The sequence below is a fragment of the Homalodisca vitripennis genome, chromosome 8, assembly GCF_021130785.1.
Source record: "Homalodisca vitripennis isolate AUS2020 chromosome 8, UT_GWSS_2.1, whole genome shotgun sequence".
NCBI lineage: Eukaryota > Metazoa > Arthropoda > Insecta > Hemiptera > Cicadellidae > Homalodisca > Homalodisca vitripennis.
The window spans coordinates 115045388-115058441 of NC_060214.1; the positions used below are offsets into that span (position 1 = coordinate 115045388).

General features: G+C 37.6%; 1 protein-coding gene across 4 annotated transcripts in view; it reads right to left on the reverse strand.

Annotated features, from left to right (window-relative positions):
* The window catches only part of LOC124367942 (serine/arginine repetitive matrix protein 2-like), a 95619-nt gene extending 85711 nt beyond the window's left edge, over positions 1–9908 (reverse strand). For 3 of the 4 annotated variants that reach the window (XM_046825159.1, XM_046825156.1, XM_046825158.1), the window contains exons 1-2: positions 9758–9908; positions 1590–1841 (exon numbers count right to left, since the gene is read on the reverse strand). In XM_046825159.1, the coding sequence (XP_046681115.1) occupies positions 1590–1828 (239 nt within the window). In that variant the 5' untranslated portion in view covers positions 1829–1841; positions 9758–9908. Of the gene's footprint in view, positions 1–1589; positions 1842–9730 lie in introns of all 4 variants that reach the window. The other variant, XM_046825157.1, reaches the window with a different exon arrangement.
* Positions 9909–13054: the final 3146 nt, after the last annotated feature.

Sequence of the window (13054 nt, forward strand, 5' to 3'; positions counted from 1 at the left end):
CCTTTTTACCACTATTGTTTCTGCCCGGACAATTGCCATTTACTATTGGCATCTAGTTACTTCTATATGGTTGGTCAGCGATTGCAGACCTATTGTGACATGCATTATGTAGTTGTTTTGGTACTTTGGGATTATACCGACCACACTAGTATGAAGAACACAAAAATAGAAATTTATAGAAACAAACATGATAGAACGAAAAAACAACTCTTCAATTACAAAATTACAAACTTACAAGCATTTCCAGGTATTGTGATCGGTATTGTTGTCGCTGTTATCTTATCTTTCTCGAGAATCCTGATTACGGCAGGCCGCGCGGCATCACGTGATTTGCACGGTACATAATTGCCTTTCCATTACAATTCAATTTATATTTCTGATTAGCCCCTCTAGAATTTGATATTTTACTGATAGGTACTATCTCGAGGGATGTTTTTCTTTCGTCGACATCAGCGCGGGGCAGCACCGAAGGTGCTGCCAAAGCCCGCGCTGATGGCCGGAGGCACTCGCATTTTGGGTGGCGGAATGTGATCAAGAATAAAAACAAGTTTTTAGTGTTTTTTTTAATAAAGAGTTTAGTTTGGTAAATGATTGTTTTTGCTGAATTTTTGTGTTTGGAGAAATGTAGAGGTAAAACACGGAAGTACAACAAAGCGATGCACCAGCTGAACGGGCGGCGAGACTGCAATCACGTTATCTACTAGACGCTCGACTTTGACCTCTGTCTGAGGATGGGGAGGGGTTTGCGATAAGACAATTCCTGTTTTATATTGACGAAATATTGTTCTACGCTAATCTAGTAATCAGTAGAAACGAAATGTGAAATAACGATTCATGTCTGGGTGTGGTCGGTATAATCCCAAAGTACCGTTGTTTTAATAGTATTGTGTCTTGTTTTTATTAAGTGGTTGTGATTCCAGACTCATGCGTGTCACAACGCTCTGGTATGATTTGTTTATTTTAACCTAGTTTGTAATTTTGTGTTAGGTTAGTTATTTACCTAAGAGGTCCGATTGCAGATCTGTAAACATAGTGTCATTGATTTTTTTATCGCTGAACGATGACATATGTTTAGAAAACCCAGTTTCCTTTAAAAAGACGTACTGGACCCCCCCCTTCCTAATGAGCTCCTGGAGAACACACTTCCAGACAAATACTCCCTCACATTACATTAAACACATTGAAAGTACTAATCTAATGTTATCTGGAATTATGTTAACAAAAATTAGGACAATAATGAAACATTACATTTGTGCACATAGAGAATTTTTAATTTTTTGTATAAAATGTTGTCTTGTTTCTGGTATTTTAAGCGAGATCCGAAATAGAAAAGTAATGATGAGCAAAGTGTGATAAATTAGATTTTTTCAACGTGAGAATCGCTCTCTACAACTATCCCGCCATCTCAGGTCCCTGTAAATCCTAAAGGCTCTCTTCCGCAGAGGAGAAATTCTATAAACGTTTACGATCACACTTAAATAACTAGAGACCATATATATATATATATATATATATATATATATATATATATATATATATATATACACCATATAAATAACCATAAATTATTTCTTTTATTAATTACTCACCCTTGCTCCTCCAGAATTTCTTCGAGTTCTATACATTTGATTTCAATTTTTCGTTTCCTTTCATGGTCGAGAATTTCTTTGTTAGGTTGTCGATTGTTTGCTGCATCCAACTTCTCCAACTCTTCCTCAGTCTTGTAATTCACCTTATCCTTGGTCTTGCGGACGGCCGCCCAGTTCCTCTGCACATAGCCGTTAGTCCCTGAGCCTCGTGCAGTCGGTAAACCGATGCCATTGTACATTGTAGATTATATTCTGAAACAAACAAATTAGAAATCAATTACTGCCATTATTTATAATTAGTCAAAACATATTTTCTTCTTACAGTTGATTGCACCAATGATGTATTTTTTTCATAACATAATTCTGTAAGTGATTTAGCATTTCTATCGAACCATACAATACTTGAAGACAGTAAGTAGTAGTTAGGGCTACAATATGATGCACACAGGGTTGATTGGGAAAGAGAATATTCCTGTCACCACAACCCTAAGGATGTAAGAAGACGTTAATGAGGTTCCTAATTGTGAAGAAATAAAAACAAAGACACTTTCACTTGAAAATGTAAAACCAGGAAGATTTTTTTTTTGTAGGATTTGATTCGAGTGTAAGAAAGAATAAAACAAAGTATGCATATTTGTGTGTTGCAGAGAGCAAAGTAAAATAAAATTGAGAAGTTTCAGCATTGTGTTTGAACTGTATGGACAGTTCTCACAGAAAGTTATTTCAGATGAAAATGACATTTCACTGACAGATTTTAATCAAATCTTATACTTTGTTTAAAGGTTATTTTTGACGATGGAAGGATTGTGAAGGAAACAGGATTTTTCCGGACATTTGCCATCGTTCAGTGTTCAGTTCAGTGTTACTGTTTTCTTGTTTCACTGAACGATGGCAAATGTCCGGAAAAATCCTGTTTCCTTCACAAATCTTATAAACATTCTTTTCACCAAAAGTCTGATTTTAGAGATTAATAGAAGAAAGTTTTATGAATTTTCTGCCAAATAGATGTCTTTGCAAAAGCTTAAACAGGCGTACTATAAAGAACAATGTTTAAACATGAACATTATTTGAAAAGTGCCTATACCATACTAGTTACACAGAACATCTTTTACACAAAAATATATTTTTTCTAATTTTTTATTTAAGATTTGTATTTAACCTACTGTAATTCAATCGTACTATAATTTGATGAATAAATATCTTAAGATCTATCTAAACTTTGTGTAACTGCACTTATCCATCTTTTTACTATGTCATGTGCATTACGTGATGCACAGGACGGATTTTAAAAACCTTGTAAAACAACATATAACTTATTCAAGGTAGAAATACAGAGAAAGTTGCTTATAAACCGTTACAAAACTCTTTTCCACAGAAAGTATAATAATAATGCTATTTTTTAAGACAGTAGAGAGAAAATTGGATGTTTTTCATGGTCCATGAGACAAAGTAAGGTTTATTGGAAAACTGTACTTTAAAATGACTTCTAGAACATCTACTGGCCCCCAAGTGTAATTGAACACCTTGCCACCTCTCAATTGCAATTTATAGTCAAGGGTCATCAAAATTTTCGACACAAAGAGGTTCAAAAAGGTTGAGAAACCCTGCATTAGGTAGCCTTGGGGACACCTGAGGTTGCTACAAATGGTGGAGAATTGGATGCAAACTTGGTGGTAAGACATCGCTCCGCTAGGTACATTCCAAACCAGCTCAACAGCAACCCAACGATCCCATACTTGCTTAAACTTGGTGGTGAGAATAAGATGGATAAGACGATCAAACGCTTTAGCATAAACCAGGTTTGCCTCCCCTTGTTGAAGTCTGATAGGATCTAGTTCTGGAGCAAAAGTAGATTAGTCTGAGTTGACCCGCCATGTCTAAAATAATGCTGCTTGTTGCACAGGCCATGGGGCAGTAGCTGATCCAAAACCAAATCTTTAACCCTATAAGTGGCGGTCATTTCTGATGCTCTGTTCGATGTCAATAGGCAAATTAATGACGCAATATCCAACAACTTACGTGTTATTCTAATATTTCTTGATCTAAGAAAAGCGTTTGATAGCATCGATAGAAATAAGTTGATTCTAAAATTAGAGTATATTGGAGTAAATGGTAATGCGCTTTCTTGGTTCACAAGCTACCTCACGGATAGGCTACAGATCGTGTCTATCTGTGCGACTGAGAGTGATGCGCTTCCTGTGGATTACGGAGTGGTCCAGGGGAGTACGTTGGGCCCAATTCTGTTTTTGATTTACATAAACAATATTTCTAAATTAAATCTGAACGGCAAACCTGTTTTATTTGCCGATGATAGCCTTATTTTAATTAAGGGCAACGATTGGGTTGATGCTCGTTCAAAAGCACTATATGACCTTATGGTCCTAAAGAATTGGTTTGATCAAAATGTTCTTTCACTAAACACCTCGAAAACTAAATGTATGCCCATTTCTCTCAGGGAGTCTACAGACTATTCCCTGGACGGACTGGTTGTTCACAGTTGTGGCAGTTATAATAATGTATTTTGCTCTTGTGAAAGTATTGAAAATGTCTAGTCTTATAAATATCTGGGCGTTATCTTTGATAAGCGTTTGAAATGGTCTTGTCATATTGAATATGTGAAGAGAAGAACAAGGAAATACATATTTGCATTCAAACAATTAAGGGAAATTTTAAATAAAAAGGAAATTAAACTTGCCTATTTTGCCTAAGCCCAGTCATTGTTTTCATTCGGAATAATAGCCTGGGGCGGAGCGTACAAAACACTTCTGCAGCCACTACAGGTAGTTCAGAACGCAATTTTAAAGGCCGGGTATAAAAAATGTAGGAGATATCATACTGATACCTTATACAAAGAAACCGCTATTCTGTCAATCCGTAAAATTTTCATAAAAACAATCCTCATCCATATTTATAACAACTTTACAACAATCTTCTCAACAACTTCACACTCTCATAATACTCGATATGCACGGAATATTGGTGTTGTCCCAATGCAAATTAGTAAATCCATATCATCAACTAACTCTTTCTACATATCCCATCTTCTATCTAGAAATCTTTGTCGATATTTTCCTGATCACCACATTTTTGATTCACCATCGGTATTTATGTGTAAAAAAACGTTCAAATAATTGGTTGTCTCTTATCAGTATTGACGAGGCTGAATCAATTATTACGGCTGAATACAGACGGAACTACTTCTAACATTGCCCCCCCCCCCCTCCTTATCTAACCTGTTACTCCACTACCGACAATTATGAATGGATTCATGGTAGCTTGTAGTATAATTTATATATTTAACTTTACTGCTTCACTTTAATCCTCTCAACCAACTACTGTATATAAGTTAATACTCTGTCGTTTCTTCTTGATTCTGGAAATACACCATCCTAAATTTTAATACTTTTAATTATTCGCTAAGATTGACATTAGTACAATATTTCATGAAGTGTGTGTGTGTGGGCGCGCGCGATGAGCGCACCACATAGTTCGCATGATTTATATTGAATAAAAACAGCAAATTACAATCCGTCCACAGTTTCATAGCAGCAACTCGATCCTACGCCCAGGCTTTCTACAGGCCCATGTAGGCTTATTTCCTAGGTCACTATATTTTCTATTAATGAGTTCAACTTCTTAAAAGAAATTAACTGCTACTACTAACGAATGTACAACTAGTTATATAAATAGATTCCTTAATTGTATATTATTAAATAACTTATAATTACTGCTTAACCCATTGCGGATCACTGACGAGCTGGGCTCGTCACGCAGCGGCCGGGCCTAACGGCACGATGACGAGCTCAAGTCGCAAAAGCGGTCTTCTTTTAAATTTCCCTCCAAATAGTTCTAGTAATGTCTGGTAGATCGGGCGATCGTCTTCACTTGTCAACTAAGAGTGTTTAACAACGGTCTACGTTTAGAGTTTTCAAAAGTATTATAAATATCCTATAGATCGCAGTTGTATGTCGAAGTTGAAAAATCATTTATATGAGTTTACTCTCTGATTATTAGCGCTTCTGATTGGTTGTTTCCCTCAGCTGTTATTATAATACTTTGAGGTTAGTGAAACAGAACTAAACAACGCAGACGTACATGTTGGCGGGTTTAGTCTAGACAATGGCCCGGATGTTGTAATCGCTTCGCCCGAGCCGCTTTATTTAGACTATGATTCAGACATCATCCCTGCCACCCCGGAGCCTTGCTCGCGTGTTATTGTTCCTACATCACGAATACTCCAGCAGGCCCATGTTCCATTTGAACGAATACCTTCACAGCTGAATTTTCTAGTATACAATAGCAAGCGATACGATATGCGCACCATTGATGTTCGTGCGACCGCTGACCGTAAATTAATTCGTGCCCGCTGGTGCCCGCGCGCCAAAACAATACGATCCGCAATGGGTTAATTTTTACAATGTTACTCTTTGTTTATGTTTTAAGGAGTTTAAGTTTTAGTTTGTACACTATTTCATGTATCGAAATTGGAAATAAATTATGATTCAATTCAATATGTGGTCTCAGTGGCAGGCCGTTTTCGGGTAAATTGCTGTGATCGTTAAACTTATTTTAAGAAAATATTATCTAAGTGATAAACTAGTAACATTATATATTTTAGTTTTCCTTATGAACTATAGAATAAGAATAAATATAATACATGGTGCCTTACCATTATTTTCAGATTAATATCATTGTAAATGTGTAAAAAAAATTTTTTAGAAAAAATAATTTTTAAGTTCTAATGTCCGTTACTTTGAAACTAATGGAGCTACAAAATAATGTCAAATTCACAGAATATACACAATTTTATTCTAAACAAATGACTTCTTATACATTTTATTCTATTTACAAGAACAAAAAAGTTAGATGGGAAAAACTAAATCTATGTATAAAATGGTTTTTTTACTCCCGAGTCACTAGAAGGGGCTTGTCTTTTCCTCCCAGTAGTGTAGGGCCTATAAGTGTAGTGGCTTAGTTTGTCATAGCACAGTATATTTCGTAAATATAAAACAGAAATTGTCTTATCGCAAATCCCTCCCCATCCTCAGACAGAGGTCAAAGTCGAGCGATCTAGTAGATAATGTGACTACAGATTCTCGCCGCCCGTTCAGCTGGTGCACCGCATTCTTGTACTTTCGTGCCGAAGTGTCTGTCGAGTGCGTCGCTTTGTTGTACTTCCGTGTTTTACTGTGTGTGTAATAGATCAGTGATGGGTGACACTATGAGAGTTTGGGATTTACCCAGGAGCGAAGAGGGGGCCATTAGTTTTTTACAAGAAAATGATTAGTTGCCTACATCTAAAATATGCGTAGCAGTTGGCAGTTGCTGCTGAAGGCGGAAATCCACTAAACTCACTCATCCTTGATATTGCTGTTTTCTGGGCGTCACAGGAAACCCATTAACAATTGATAATCATTGTAAGTTTGTAATTGAAGAGTTGCTTTTTCGTTCTATAATGTTTTTTTCTTTCTATAAATTTATATGTTTGTGTTCCTCATACTGGTGTGGTCGGTATAATCCCAAAGTACCCCAACATTTTCCATGACGGACGAATAACCTAAACATTTACCGGTAACACAAACAACGTGATAAACAATAATATACTGACAATAACCGTATGCAAATTAGCCAAACAAAACAGTGACGAGACGAGTAGACAGCTGTTGTCTCGTCTGCCGCCAGGTCAAACGAAAACCGTTGGATTCATTTTAGCCAGCAAACATTAGTAACATGAATACACACTATACTATATGATATGTATAGGAAATTTCATGGAGAATACGATAGTTCAAACTAGGCCTAAAAATAATGGACGGTTGCGGAGCAACAGCCTTAAATGTGAAGCGATGGCGCTTGCCACTTAGAGGGTTAACCCATTGCGGATCGTATTGTTTTGGCGTGCGGGCACAAGCGGGCGCGAATTAATTCACGGTCAGCGGCCGCACGAACAGCAATGGTGCGCCACATCGTATCTCTCGCTATTGTATACTAGAAAATTCAGCTGCAAAGGTATTCGTTCAGATGGAACATGGGCATGCTGGGTTATCCGTGATGTAGGAACGATAACACGCGAGCAAGGTTACGGCGTGGCAGGGATGATGTCTGATGCATAGTCTAAATAAAGCGGCTCGGGCGAATCGATTGCAACATCCCGGCCATTGTCTACACTAAACCCACCAACATGTACGTCTGCGTCGTTTAGTTGTATCATTAACCTCAAAAGTATTATAATAACAACTGAGGAAAACACCCAATCAGAAGCGCTAAAAAGCAGAGAGTAAACTCATATGAATGATTTTTCAACTTCGACATACAACTGCGATCTGTAGGATATTTATAAAACTTTTGAAAATTCTAAACGTAGACCGTTGTTAAACACTCTTAGTAGACAAGTGAAGACGATCGCCCGATCTATCAGACATTAACAGAACTATTCGGAGGGAAATTTAAAAGGAAAACCGCTTATGCGACCTGAGCTCGTCACCGTGCCGTTAGGCCCGGCCGCTGCGTGACGAGCCCAGCTCGTCAGTGATCCGCAATGGGTTAAGCATTTTGGCTAGAACTGGTAAGATGGCTATGAGTATCCTTGTCTTTTGGTAAAGGCTCTACGTAACCGTGTTTGAGAACGTCAGGAAATAACTCCCGACCCAACAAACTGTTCATGTGAGTAGTGATCCAGGGAAAAAGTAAGTCGGCTCAAAGTTATCTGTGACCGGGACTGATAGCGTGTCTGTTACCTCAGCGCTCCGGAGCTGTGGTCCAGTGCTTCTCAAGATATTGTGTACTGTAGTTCGGATCGAGTGACTGCTCAATCATGGATCAACCATCCACTAGATCAACGAACCATTGCGAATTGTATGTGTTTATTTTCTTGGGCATGTTAGGAGTTTCATTTTGACCGAAACAAGATTATTTTCTTTTAATGTTAAGTGTTCTCTATTACTGTCCATTTATATATTATTATTGGGTTTTTACCTGATTTATTAAGTTTTTTGCACTTTACATAAATTTCTTTGCATTACTTTTCAATTTAAATTTCTGACCAGCCCCTCAGAAATTTAAGATTTTTTAAAGATAGGTACTATCTCGAGGGATGTTTTTCTTTCGTTCACATTAGCGTGGGGCAGTATTTCGATCAAAATTCTACTCAGTACTTTCAGTACCTATTGTTTTTAATTTACGATTCCAAAGATGGTGGCGCATCCGATGACGTCATCACGAGGTTGAATCAAGGTCATAAACGCCCAACGTGGATGTACTACACGGAAATATTGCTACGCACGTGAAAAGTAATGTTCTACAACTTCGTTATTTCTCATTTCCACCTTGTGAAACCTTATATTGTTTTGTTCAGAAGCCAATAAGTTAATAACACGAAACATATTTTGAGGCTCCGGCCGTTACTTCCATTTCGATCGGTAAAAACGCAAACTTTGCACGTGCCGATGAAATACTCAGATAAACATACTTGTTGGATTAAAATAATATAAATTTATTGATAATTATGTAATAAAGCACATGCAGTCAATCTGGGTTTCAGTACATGATAGCTAATGAAGCACTGTACCTCAGCCCTGGAGCGCTCAGATAAGAGATACACTATCAGACGTGGTCGCAGATAACATTGAAGTACACAAATATCTAGACAAAGCACACAAATTGAAAAAAATATTAAAAAATATATTACTTATGAATATTCCCCTTAAAACCATGTTATTTGTACTCCATAATAACCATATTTAATTTTGTTCTGGAGGAACAGAATACATTAATAATTTTAAATATTTTTCTGAAGCTCCAGCCATCCTCACTGATACCCTCTGGGCTAGCCTATGTAATGTATCACTTATGTATTAGCAGTAATATAAATGTTATAATACTAGCTTAGGACTAGGTTACTGAATAAAATGTCAATGTAGGCTAGGCGGTTTGAAGAGGTATCTATACTATACAGAAATTAACATCATTAAGTAATTTGAGTACCGGCGAAATAAGTCCGCAGCCTTTATCAAATATAGTAGGTCACTAGCCTATTTACTGTCGTTACAGACTACACTACACAATAAGAATTACAGTTTAGTCCTACTGTTGGAATTAATTCAGATAAAGTTAAATACAGTAAACCAAGCACAAGAACTCACATGAACAGGAGTGTCTTAAGTACATACCTATACAAAATTAATTAAATTCCAACAACATAACGGAATATCTGGACGAAATTTAGTTAAGTTCACAAACATATCAATTGGTCGGATATCACTTTAGTTTTTCATCACAGATCAAGACGCCATTACATTGCGTTAAACTTTTTTTTCAAAGGCACATTATTATGGTCTAAAGCTTGACTAATGAGTGACAAGGACTAGTTCCACAATTGTACACTATACTTTGTGATTAGCTTCCGCTAATGGACACGTATACCTTTCTCGTACATTTACATGTAACAAGGACAAGGATCAGATTCTTGTCGTTTATGAGAAATATAAACCGTGTTAAATACAGTAACTACAAGGTACAATTGATATGTATCTAAATAAAACCTCAATTGAACAGAAATTTGACTTTAATTATTTCATACTGGGAATCACATAACATTAACGTAAGAACTGAGAGAATTTTACAAACACGAAGTTACAGTGATTCTACGAATAAATGTTAAAATTAATCCATCTTCAAGACGGGAGGAGTAATAGTTAAGACATACACTTTGATTTAAACCAACTAAAGTTACATTGTCATGTTCATACTTACTTTTAAGTTCCAGCTTTCAACTTACACAAGTTTAAGTATAAGTATACGAGTATTTGTGTGTTAAGTCTTAACTTTGAATGACGTGAACAGCAGGTAGTCGACAAAGCATCAACATTCATTGCTAATAAAGCAAGGATTGACATTCAAACACTACCTTGTGGAGCACATTTTGGTTGTTCCGTAGTTTGATTGAACACGATATAGATGTTTTATGTCGATGAGTAGTTCGTAAAACTTACTGTGAAGTGCTTTGGTTCAACCATATAATTCATAGAAACTTCATAACTAATTGTTATCTAAAAAAAAACGGTATTGTGGGCCCACTCAACAATGTGCCAAAAAAATAAAAATTATGAAATAATGTTGGTTTAATTAATTGGGAGCACCATCCCTCAAAATACGGGTTCATAAACCTATAATGATTCTTCTTCTTATTATTTTATGGAGTGGCATACTGCTATGCACTCAAGCCTCAAGAGCCTTTTGCGCATCGCCGGAAGCACACCATGAGGCCTAACAGTCTAAGATTTCAGCAATTCCACAAACCGCCGAAAACAACCTATCAGATCCTCCTGGGGAAATTCACCACCCTTGTCCAAACTACCAAAGATGGCATACCGCTCCCTTGCTATTGCAGGGCAATCAAAGTGCAAGTGCCCGGCAGCTTCATCATGCTCATCACACATTCTACAGATCAGATCCTTCTGAAAGATGCCGACTCTGTGAAGATGCTTCCTCAGGTGACCATGTCCCGTGATCAGACCTATAACCCGAGAAGACATTGATCTATTTAGTGAGAGAAGGTCCGACGCCACTCTGAAGGAAGGCCACTGTAGTACCATTATGCTCATTCTACTGCCCGGATGCAACCTACACCTTCTCTCATGTTCAGTGCGAACCCATTTCGAGAAAGTCCCAAAGGATTCACACCTTGGAACACCGCATAACGGTTGAGGGCCTATCATCCTTGACGCTGAGCCCCGGTTGGCCAGGGCATCAGCTCTTTCATTCTCAGGGATCCCCTTATGACCAGGAACCCAACAAACAGTCACATTGTTGATTCTGGCAAGGGAAGAAACTACTCGATAGCAATACCAGACAAGTTTGAACTTTATCACACAAGGGTCCAGCGCCATCAGTGCTCCCTGACTATCCGTAAAAATATTGTTCCTATATCGCAGACGAAAATTCTCACGAGCACATTCCAAAATGGCTGCGACCTCCGCCTGAAGAACTGTAGGATACGGACCCATATGGACCACCAGCTCCCTGCATGGTCGTACCTCCACAATTCCAGCGCATGTGCCGCTTTTTGCTTTAGAGCCGTCCGTAAACCATTCAAGTTCCGCTGGTGGAAGAGGTTTCCTTCTCTCCGACCAGTCGTCCCTAGGAGGTTTCACAATCCTAAAGGGTTTGTCAAATGAAAACTTTTGTAGCATCTCAACAGAGATCCTGTGCATAACATCCTCCTGAATCAGGATGCTAACTCTCAGTGACCACTGTTGCAGCCCTACCAGAGTCCCGCTTGCTGAAGACAGTAGGCACTCCTCCTGGCCATAGCCCGAACAACAATGTCCAGGGGGCGAGGTTGAGACAACAGTCTAGAGCTAGACTCTGCGCACTAGGAAAAGCCCCAGTGATAGCAAGGCAAGCCATCCTTTAGATGCCCGCCAGACAAGCTACCACCATCTTGGCCTCCGTTTTTGGCCACCAGACAACAGCTCCATACATTACTGCAGGCCTGACAACGGAAACGTAAAGCCAGCCTCGGCTTTAGTCCCCAAGACCCGCCTATCATACGTCTGCATTGGATTAAAGACAATTTCTCCCTGGCGATGACCCTTAACGGTTACAATCCGAAAACATTGGGATTACTAGAGTGGACATAGCTTTTTGTCCTATATCGGGTAATTTATGAATGTATTTTAAATTTACTTTATTGATTCAATGTTATTGTAAGGCGATAATCGGTTTCACCCATTCGAAAATGTGCTAGCTTTATTTTGTCAACACCTTATTAAAATATATAACTTGATTGAAACATATTATTGCTTGAAAATGTCGAGGTCCGAATTCAAGTCTCACAGTAAAATTAGATTCTTTCGATAAACTCTTTGGCCTTCTACTTTAAATGAACTTTATATGTAATGTTCATTATTGAATCTAAGATTTTCTTAGGCCAAAGATGGGCGTTGTATTATTATATACATAATCTATCGTACTTTATTGTCCATACTCGAGTTAGACTCCTTATGTTAATATAGTAACTAGCTTGGATTAGTGGGAACTAAACTTACTAAACAGAATGAGAAAAAAGTGATATTTTAACATCGAAGTTCAAATAAATCAAATGCATGAAGTCAGACAGTACAAAAGAATAAGATAAAATTCCTTAAATTTCAACAAACTCTTTCGATGTAACCATTTGTTGTCACGTTTACTTCACATGTCAATTGAATTAATCTTGATAACTTAGTTAAGTTTTTCGTATTAATTATTGTGATTCACTACTATAACTTTTAAGTTCACAATCAAACGGTTAATGAGAGATAAACTGTGAGTTTATTTGGATTTTGCCTTGTTTTCAGTTGGACGTTTAATGAGAGGTTAGGTAATAGTGGCGAGTGATTTTCCCACTCGAACTTTGGTGAAGTAACTACTACTAGTGCTCTTTGCTGTAGTTTCCCCTATAATTTGTATTACTGTAGATTATT